The following is a 10,256-nucleotide window of genomic DNA, read 5'->3' as shown; positions in this document are numbered from 1 at the left end:
CTTTTTTTTTCTTAATGTAGTGAAGGAGACAAAGGTGAAGGTCATAGGTAGGTAGAGCTACTGGTAGGGTGGTGGACCTGGGACATTATGTATTGAACCTTGCAATGTCTGCCTATAGGTAAATCTATGATTTTTGTGGCACTAAAATTACAGAATATGAAAGTGCATAGAAAGTAGGAGAGAAAGGGAATAGAGAAGAGTAAGTGATATGTTTTGGTTAAGTCAAAGCCTAACAATGAAGGTAAAGTGGCTCCTGTTACCTCTAAGGGAGAGGGGAGGCTGAGGGATTAGAAAGAAGGAGATCGTGTTTGGTGGTGAAAGGGGTGCCACTGAAGAATGTTTCTTTGGGAAAAGGGATTGTGTCATTTGAAATATTGAGGGGAAGTCTGTCTCTGTTGTAAGTTACTGGGAAACTTAGTTGGCGTTTCTAATATATTGATACTTTTGAATTAGAGGCTATTGCACCAGTTTTTGGCATTAAGCATTTATTAATCATATTAAATGCAAGTAAAGAGAGAGTATATGGCTCCAAATTAGAGTTTAGAAGCCCTACATCACCTAGATAGAGAGGAGAGTGAGAGGGAATGCATGGCTAGCTCCTCCAGTATCCTAGCCCAAGAGAGAGAGCAAGCTTCCTGTGGACCAGAGGAGAGGTGACCCTTACACACTCTTCAAAGTTAATTGGCTAGTATCATTCAAATCTATTGGTTTACTAGATCTGAGAGTGGTCCATATTAAAATGAGCAGTACTTGCTGAGGTCAGAGTCCAGAGGACAGACACTCTGAGGGGAGAAAGTGCTTCATCTACTTTGCTATGCAGCTGCCACCCCGCCCCCCCATTGAGTTTAATGAATTTCTACACAAAACTCTTCCTGTTCATATATGTATACTGTCCTCTTTTAAATCAGTTAGATAATAGTGAATTCAAGTGATACCCAGTCCCCTATTCCTGTATGTATGTATGTATGTATATATATATATACACACATATGTATGTATATATTCACTAAGCTCAATAGGGAATACAAATAAAATAGGAATATCTAATAAGGAAAAGGGAAATGTTTCATATATATATGTGTGTGTGTGTGTGTGTGTAATATTTATATATGCACAATGGTGTGTATGTATATATATATGTATATATATATATATATACACACACACACACACACACACACACACACACACACACAATCCCATTATGTCTATGTTGGTTTTTTGTTTTTTTTGGGGGGTGGAGAAATGAGGGTTAAGTGACTTGCCCAGGGTCACACAGCTAGTAAGTGTCAAGTGTCTGAGGCTGGATTTGAACTCTGGTCCTTCTGAATCCAGGGTTGGTGTTTTATCCACTTTAGCAACCTAGCTGCCCCCCCATTATGTCTTAATAAGTTTTCCCATCTTTTCTACAATTTTTCTTTAATGTATCCCCTCCCCATTTTTCTTTTTTCTTTTCCATATTTTAAAAACATATCAAAGCTATTTATATAGATCTTTAATTCATTTGACTACCTCTATAGAATTTCAAAAGAATCTTATAAACTTTCCTCTCTTGATTGGAATGTAAACAGTTAATTCTTATAAAATCCCTTCTCATTATTCTTTTTTTCTTAAACTCTGTTTTTATATTTCAAAGATTCTTTTCAGCTCTCATTGTTTTATCAATAATATTTGAAAATCTTCTCTTTCATTGGAGGGCCATTTTTCCTGCCTTGTAGGATGATACTGAATTTTGCTAGGTAAATGGTTCTTGGTTATACATTTTTGTCATTTAACTTCTGGAATATCTCATTTCAATCCTTTAATGTGATAGCTGCTAAATGTTATGTGATCCTATGTTTGAATTCTTGATGGTTTCCAGTAATATTTTTCTTTTGTTTGGAAGTTCTGGATTTTGGCAATCTCATTCCTGGGAGTTTTCATTTTGGGGGTTTGTAGGGAGGCAAGTGGTGATTTTTTTTACACCATCCTCTTTTTCTAATATGTTGGGGCAATTTTAACATTTTTTAAAATATGATATCCAGATTCTTTTTTGGGTCATGAATTTCAGATAATCCTATGATTCTTCTTTCCTTGATCTGTGTTACGGTCAATTGTTTTCTTGAATTCTTATCATCTCCTTGAGTCATCAATTTCTATTTGGTTCATTTTGATTTTTCAGGAGTTTGTTGCTTGGCTAAGATTTTGTTCCTCTTCCATCAAACTGTTGTTATTTTTTTCCAGTTCTCTTCTCTGTAACTTTTATTTCTTTTTATATATTTTAAAAATTCATATAATCTCTTTGGAAAATTCTAATTCTTATGGCCAATCTTTTTTCACTAAATGTTTGGGTTTTAAAAATTTTTTAATTGTTCTCCTCTTCTGAATTAATGCTTTGCTTATCCTTAGCATTATAAAAAGTCCTTTAAACAACAACAGCAACAACTCATCTTTGTTACTAAGGTCTTGGGGGTTGAGTTCTTGGTCTCCTTTATCCTTGGGTTCAAATCAAAATATCAAAAGTTTTCTTTTACCTCTTTGGTCTTTCTTTAGGGATTGTTCCTTCACCATAGACACCAAAATTGTCCTCTGCTGTGATAAAGTTGGAGGAAGCAATTTCCTTTGGATGATAAAAGAGAAGAAAGGTGAGAGAGATCTAGTTAAGGCCTTTTCTTTGAAGGGGAGGGAGAGGTTAAGGTCCTTTTATCTCCACAATCTTTTATTTTATTTTATTCTTTAATCAGAAGTCAATTTAACTAAAGGCTTTATTTTTCTTCAGACTCCCCCTTTAATACCTAGCCTTCCTTCCTTCCTTCCTTCCTTCCTTCCTTCCTTCCTTCCTTCCTTCCTTCCTTCCTTCCTTCCTTCCTTCCTTCCTATCTTTTTCTTTCCCAGTTTTACTTTAGTCCTTCAGGAACTTCGTATTGAGGACCATTTCCTTTTCATCAACTGTCAGCCTGAGTTAGGTTTTTTTCTTTTTTTTACATTAAGGTGTCCTCCCCACTCTGCCCTCCCCACTTTCCTCACCTTTAATATTTATGGTTTTTGTGTGTTTATTTGTGTTTACCTTAGAGGAAAAATCTCTTAGTTTCACTTTAGTCCCGCAGGGTATTTCTTCCAGCTGAAGCATTTGAGATTTTTAGGAGGGAAAGTTTTAAACTTTCACTTTTACTTTGCTGTCACTGGTGTTTTGTTTTTTTTTTTAACCATTGAGTTCTAAATCTTTCACTTTCATCAAGGGATTTTTATTACATTTATGATTTTTCTAAGGTGTGAATTATTTAATAATTGGTTTATTTAATGATAGGATATACCTGAGCTATATTGTTCCCTTTTATTCTTACCATCTTGGCCCTCAGACCATGCTACTGAGCACATATAAACCATATACCACTGATGATGATACTACCACTACTACTATGACCACCACCACCACTACACTACCACTGTCACGACTACTACCACTACTACAACAACAAAAGCATCATAATGTCTTAGAAACCCAAGAGATTGTGTGATATAGTGAATAGTGTTCTGGACTTGAATTCAGAAAAATGTAGGTTAATTTATTGTCTCTATAACTTACTATCTATGTCATCCTGGGAAAGTGATTTAATCTTTGTCTCATGCATGTCCTTAATACTTTTCTACTAACATAAATAGGCTGCAGTCAGTATTAGTGGGAGTTGTTCGCAAAACTGTAGTTCCCTAAGCTGACCAAATTTCAGATCCTTCATGTGTTCTTGTATGAAATGTCAAAATCAAAGTCTGAGCAGACTTAATAAATACACCCAAAATAAATGAGATCCCAATAAAATTCAGACATTTGTATGCCTTAGTACATTATATCTATCCTTATCTAATAAAAAAGAAAGCATTTTTTAAAAGATGACATGAAAAAATGACAAGATGCTAACATCAGCTAACAGCATTTTAGCTTATTCAGTTGTTTTCCTCCCTTACACTTTTAACTTTGATATAACAAACACCATATTGCACATTAAATTTAAAGATTAACCTAGATTCCCAGTTCTGACAGGGTGAGCAGTTAAACCACCTTCACTGAAAGATAACTCAGAGTATCTCTCATGTATCTTGCCCATTTATCTTTTATGAGTAAACATTCCTCTTGATTTTTTGCATGCAACTAATTGACAAAGCAAATCCCACTGAAAACATCTCCCACTGGAAATGTGGGAAAATTGGGACACTAATGTATTGTTGGTAGAGTTGTTAACCGATCCAACCATTCTGGAGAGCAATTTGGAATATGCCCAAAGGGCAATGGGACTGTTCAGAACCTATAATCCATCAAAACCACTACTAGGCCTGTATCCCAAAAAGATCATAAAGAAGGAGAAAGAACCCACATGTACAAAAATATTTTAGCAGCTCTTTTTCTGGTGGCAAAGAATTGAAAACTGAGGGCATATCCATTAATTGGGGAATAGCTGATCAAGTTGTGGTATATGAATATAATGGAGTACTACTGTGTTATAAGAAATGATGGGACAGTGGATATCATAAAAACCTGGAAAGACTTACATGAACTGATGATGAGTGAATTGAGCAGAACCAGGAGAACATTGTACACAGTAATAGCAACATTGCAATGATCAACTATGATTGACTTAGGTCTTCTCATCAATACAGTGATCCAAGACAATTCCAAAAGACTCACAAGGGAAAATGCTATCCACATCCAGAAAAAGAACTGAGTCTCAATGAAGATTGAAGCATACTATTTTCAATTTTTGTTTGTTTTTGTGGCTTTTCCCTTTTGTTCTGTTTTTTTTTCTTTTACAACATGACTAATATGAAAATGCATTTACATGATTGCACATGTATAACCTATATCAGATTGCTTGCCATCTTGGGGAGGGGTGCTGGGAGAGAGGGAGGAAAAAATTTGGAATTCAAATTCTTATAAAAAATGAATGTTCAATAATGTCTTTACATGACATTGGAAAAAATAAAATACTATGTACAAAATCCCCTCCCCAAAACAAACAAAAAAACCACAAAACTGATGTCTTCCTGGAAAACACACACACACACACACACACCAAAAAAACCAAAACATTCTCCACTGAAGGCCATGAGACTGAGATGTGAAATTAGCACATGAATGCTTGTTACACAATATTAACCTAAGAGAAAGAGTGAATTTTAGCCAAATCATTCCTTAACCATAAGGTTTTAAAGTCTTATAAGAAACAGTGGATAGAGGGTCAACTCTGGAGTCAGGGGGTATCTGGGTTCAGAGATCTAAGGCATACTGACTGTGTGACCATGGACAAGTCACCTTTTCAGGAAGACTACAACATTCTCTGAAGACTGTAATTTACAGATGTTCCCAACTTGCATTCATGTAGCAAATTTTCCACACCAGAAATTCCCACACCAGTGCAGAGGCTAAAACAAATCCCACATTACTTTTAAAAAGTGACTTGGAAGAAAAAAGGAATCCTGTAAGACTGCAAATAGATTTGTGAATAATGGTCCCTTTGTCTAAGGAAGAGGAAAGCTCAAAATAGTTATAGCAGATGTAAGTGGTATGCCTAATTAATCATGTCTATGTAATACCACGACAATTTTGCTCAAATCTTTGTTCAGTTACCATGATGACAGAACAATGTTGAGCAATTCATGCTCCCGTGAAGTTATCTAACATTGTAAAGATAAATAACTTTGAAAAGACTTAAGAACCCTGATCAAAACAATGACCAATCATAACTCCAGAGGACTGATGATAAAGCATGCTACTCACGTCCTGAAAGTGGTGGACTTGGGATATAGAATTAAACATATATTTTGGGTGCATGGATAATGTGGGAATTTGTGTTGTTTCACTATGAAGATTTGTTACATTTGGTCTCCCCCCCCCCTTTTTTTAATGGGAGGGATGGGAGAGAAAATAAACTTTTGTTAACTGAAAAAATATTTTAAAACAAAATTGAAAAAAATAAAAGCAATGTTAAATGCAATATTTAACATAGCTGCTGTTGTAATTATTGCTGGATGTGCTTACTATGTCCATAGTTGCTTTATGACACAAATATTTCCTTAGGGGATAGTCTGTCAGATTACTGAAGGAGAATACAAAGGCCACCTACCACAAAAGCACAGCTTATTAAGTATGCAGTGCTAGACATTGTGATAACCAGTTGTAGCAGGGAATAGAGGAGAGGAGAAGGCAAAAGGTCAAATTATCAAATAGAAAACATTTATTTGCTTGATCTTCAGTTAGTTACTGCCTTATAGAATTTGGAGTTCTTAAATGTAAAAGTATGAAAATGAACCTTGTTCCTCCCTCAAAGTTTCCTTGAATTGCCACAGTAAGTCATAAAACTTTTTTATGCAAAGGTTCAAACAAGCATGCTGCCTCAGTAGAACTGAAATCTTAGTGACTTATGTTGAGTAATGCTTTTGGAATTCTTGTTTTACCTCCCCAAAGCAAAACATGCAAATAGGATACTTCATTTTCAACAAGTTTATTATTGCAAACTTCCATCATTGCTTCATCAAGAGCACCACTTCTTTTAGGATTACTGCAATAATGAATTCCGAAAAAACGCAGAAGTCCCTGGTAAACAAGGTGGTTTAGTTGTAAGTTTTAGTTAAGTCCAAGGGTCCATGACCCAGCTAGCGTTTCCCTTCTTTTGCTGAACAGCACAGTTTCAACTTCTAGTAGCTATTTTTTCCCTTTCCTCAACCTGTTCTCCTTATCAAGACAGTTTTTCTGATTTATAAACTTCCAATTTTCTTTCAGCTCCAAGGTAAGCCATCCTCTCCAGCGTTGAAGCAGTACAAAGGCTTACTGGTGGGCACTAACCAATCACGTACACAGTATGTTCACTCTCCTCTCTTCGCTTGGCAACAGCCCACTGTATACCATTCCAAGCAGCTCAATTCTGGATTTCTCCTCCATGCTAATCTACAGAATCAGCCACCGGTTGGTTGGTTAGCCCAGGTGTGTAGCACCAAGTTGATAAGACAACAAAGATTTTAAGGCTCCCCCAGTGCCTTGGGCTATCGTGCTCACTCAGGCAGAGTGATAGTGGGTACCCAGTCATTTACATTTCGGCTCTCCTCACAGAACAAGCTTAGTTTTTCCAAAGCTGGATCTTTCCAGGAATTCTCATTGGGATTCTGCAATGAAAAGAAAAGGGAAAATATTCAAGCATTTTACTTTAGATAACATCAATCAATTTATTTTTGATGTCGGGTAAGGAAGAAGTGGACAGTGTCAAAAGATACTTACTGTGATTAAGATGCAGTGGAGGTCTTGGGGTTCCCCAGAATCCTCATTAGCACCCACGATTTCTGCCAGCTTCTGGATATTGTTGACTCGAACTATATCGATGTCATTTTCACAACAGAAAGCCTGGATGAGAGTGAAGTGAATTTGCAGAGCAATGTCACCTTCATCTTCCTCATCTGCACCCAGGACACAAAAAGTCACGTTATCTGGATCGCTGTATGAGAGGAGGAAAGGAAAGTTACATAAGAAAGTTAGACTCTGGATATCAAAACAAGGGATGCATTACGTTGAAATCACAATTTAGGATGTGCTTTTTTCCCCCTCTGTCTCTGCCTCTATCTTTATATGTTCCTTGCGTTGTCTAGCAATGATGCCAACTTCAAAAACATGAAACTGTTCCTGGAGCCACCTGATAGGATACTTACACATTCATGACTTTAGCAGACTCATATACGCCTACAGTAAGGCAGCCTTGGCGTTGGGCGGACACCAGCAGCTCGTTCAATGCTTTCCCGGCGCTCTGCATCCTATGGAGACAGCACAAGAAGGCATGCGGGTGAGATTAAGACCAGGAGGGCGGGGAGAGAGAGAGAGGGAGAAAAAATCGTTAAGGCCTCTCGGGCTGTGGGGTAGGTGCTGTGAACACTTGTAAGAGAAGTGCAAATTCTCAAATATCCTTCCCAACACATACTACTACTGTGGATGCTTCCTGCAGCCTTTCCACAGGAGGGGGCCCCAACTTCCCCACAGGCTCCATAAACCAATGCCTCCACCTTCTCTTTCCTCCTACACAGCAGTAACTACAATCCCACCAAAAATATACGGTCCCTTTTTGCTAAAAGGGCGAAATAATCAAACAGAGCTATTTGAATAAAAGTTTCTGGCGTTCTGCATCCTGCAGAGACTAGCAAAATCCGGCACTTTGAAAGGTCAGGCAGAGTAAGGAGCCGCCCTCCCCTGCAGAGGCTAAAAACGTGCTCCCCAGCGCTATAAGAGCTCTCCCTGGTTACAGCCTACTTACCTATTGGTGCTTTCGGTAACCATCTCCTGGCTGTGGACTTCTTCCAGAGTCATGATTCAGTGGGAGAAGGAAAAAAAAAAAGTTATCCACAAAGAAGTGAAGAAGCTTCTGGCTGCTCCTTAGTCAATGGATAAGATCCCAGCAGACAGAGCAACCTTTGGTAACCAAGTAAAATGTTAGCAGAGTCTCCTCGGGAGCCTCTTTATGTTCTTTCTGACTGCTGAGAAGACAGCTGGTGGAGTTCCTTACACTGATTGGCTGAGGCAGGGGAGTATTATGATGGTAATAAGGTTGTAGGCTGGCCGACTCGTGCCAGAAGGCCACGTGTGGGGGGGGAGGGGGGAGGAGGTGTTTGTGAGTGGAGCGGGTTGAGAGATTACAATGCGGCAAATCTGCTGCTTTTGTTACGCTGTTACTAGGCAGACTGGAGCCTGTAAATTTAATCTCTCTCTTAAATCATAAAAAGGAAAGAAAATTAAAAAAAAAAGTTGTTTTGGCAAATGAAATTGCTGTGTATAAAAAAATAGAACTTCGCATTTTTTTCGACAAATCTTAGCATTCAAGAGTATTTCACTTAAAAGGGAAATAATAGTAAATAAAACTTGACATACTGCTTCTATCTTGCAGAAACTGACTAAAACCTATTTGCTGCTAACACCCAAATCTTAAAGAACAGAAATTGGCATTAGCAATGCAGGTTTAAAAAGTATCAATAGGGATTGAGGCTGAAATGAAAACTTTACCAAAATCCGCACAAGCCCTGAATAAATAATGAGCCTTAGTGGAGCAGATTGTGGATGGCACACGCTTCTCGTTTGCATTTCTATTGAAAGCACACAATAGTGGAGGTCTGGCGTGTGGCAGTTTGGAGTTTAGACAATTGATTCTTTTTCTTCATAGCAACACTGTCCACCTGCCACTAGGGTGGGGATTTGCTGATGGGTTGTGGGGTGGGGGTGGCGCAGGATGGGACAATTGTATTACTCTTTTCTTTCATCCAATCTGTTATTGCAGTTGAATGTCTCCACTTGCACACGTTTCCAAAGTGCAATTGGATTGGGGTGCCCTAGGCGCAGGCGACCGTCTCCTAGGTTAAAGACTGTGTGTTCTTTGTTTTAACTTTCATACACGGTTTCAACAATAGGGCTCAAAAGCAATTGGGCAAAAGTCCAGCTCTTGCTCACAAACTGGAATGATAAACTACGTTTGATTGGCTTTAGGGTTTTAGAGTATGGTTATATTCATTTCATTCATGCAGTAAAACACCATACTTTAAAGGGGAACCGATAAAATTAGCTAAAGGATTTGAATCTCATCTAATTGATCTATATTATACACACACACACACACACACACACACACACACACATTTGAAAAGAGGTGCTTATGTTACTTGGTACCCTAAACCAAGTGGTTTGTGAAGTTGGGGCCCCTGTGGGAATCCCTTTAGGTTACAGATTCAAGATTCTGGATTTCTATATTTCTCCTGTTGAGAAATCTACATCATTCTGGTAGATCATTTTTAAAGAAAGCAGGTGTTTTCTGAGCTCCAGATGCCCTGGTAGAAAGTAGATAAATCCCAGAATAGTTGAAAAAAAAGTTTTCCAATTTTGCACAGCTATATACTTGGAATGGAGTTTTGCAATGGTATTTTAACATATTTTTGTATGTCAAAGAATGTACTAATATACTAATGCATGTTATAATCTTTTTTTTTCAGAAAAGGAACTTGCAGATTTATGAGGAGTTAACTATGCTTTATTGAAATGAGTATTGACACTGAATTTAAAAGTACTCAGAATTTGACTTGATTACTTACTCTCTGTGAACTCTTTAAAAACTCATATCTCTCAGCTTCCATTTCCTCATCTGTAAAATGTGGGAAATAATACTTGTCGTGAGGTTCAAAAGCAATGTAAAAGCAGGACGATAATACATAATATGAATTAAAACAATGCTGTTAAGTCATGACATTCATTAAATGTCCAAAGC

The 10,256-nt window shown here is 37.6% G+C and overlaps 1 protein-coding gene across 1 annotated transcript; it reads right to left on the bottom strand.

Moving 5' to 3' along the window:
* Nucleotides 1–6,495: 6,495 nt before the first annotated feature.
* GADD45G (growth arrest and DNA damage inducible gamma) lies at nt 6,496–8,481 on the bottom strand. The gene is made up of 4 exons (XM_043977079.1): nt 8,265–8,481; nt 7,669–7,770; nt 7,244–7,457; nt 6,496–7,131 (listed from the first exon to the last, which is right to left on the bottom strand). Exons 1-4 carry the CDS (start codon nt 8,315–8,317, stop codon nt 7,021–7,023), a joined length of 480 nt encoding a protein of 159 aa, XP_043833014.1. The 5' UTR covers nt 8,318–8,481; the 3' UTR covers nt 6,496–7,020.
* Between the last annotated feature and the right edge of the window lie 1,775 nt (nt 8,482–10,256).

This window comes from Dromiciops gliroides, chromosome 1, assembly GCF_019393635.1.
Source record: "Dromiciops gliroides isolate mDroGli1 chromosome 1, mDroGli1.pri, whole genome shotgun sequence".
Classification (NCBI taxonomy): Eukaryota; Metazoa; Chordata; class Mammalia; order Microbiotheria; family Microbiotheriidae; genus Dromiciops; species Dromiciops gliroides.
The sequence above is the reverse complement of the archived record's forward strand: the minus strand, read 5'-3'. Positions and strand labels throughout refer to the sequence as shown.

Coding starts and splice junctions, on each gene's coding strand:
- GADD45G (XM_043977079.1), bottom strand. CDS start 8,317: ATGACTCTGGAAGAAGTCCACAGCCAGGAGATGGTTACCGAAAGCACC. Junction 7,771..8,264: donor GTTACCGAAAGCACCAATAG/GTAAGTAGGCTG, acceptor CTGTCTCCATAG/GATGCAGAGCGCCGGGAAAG. Junction 7,132..7,243: donor TCCACTGCATCTTAATCACA/GTAAGTATCTTT, acceptor TTTTCATTGCAG/AATCCCAATGAGAATTCCTG.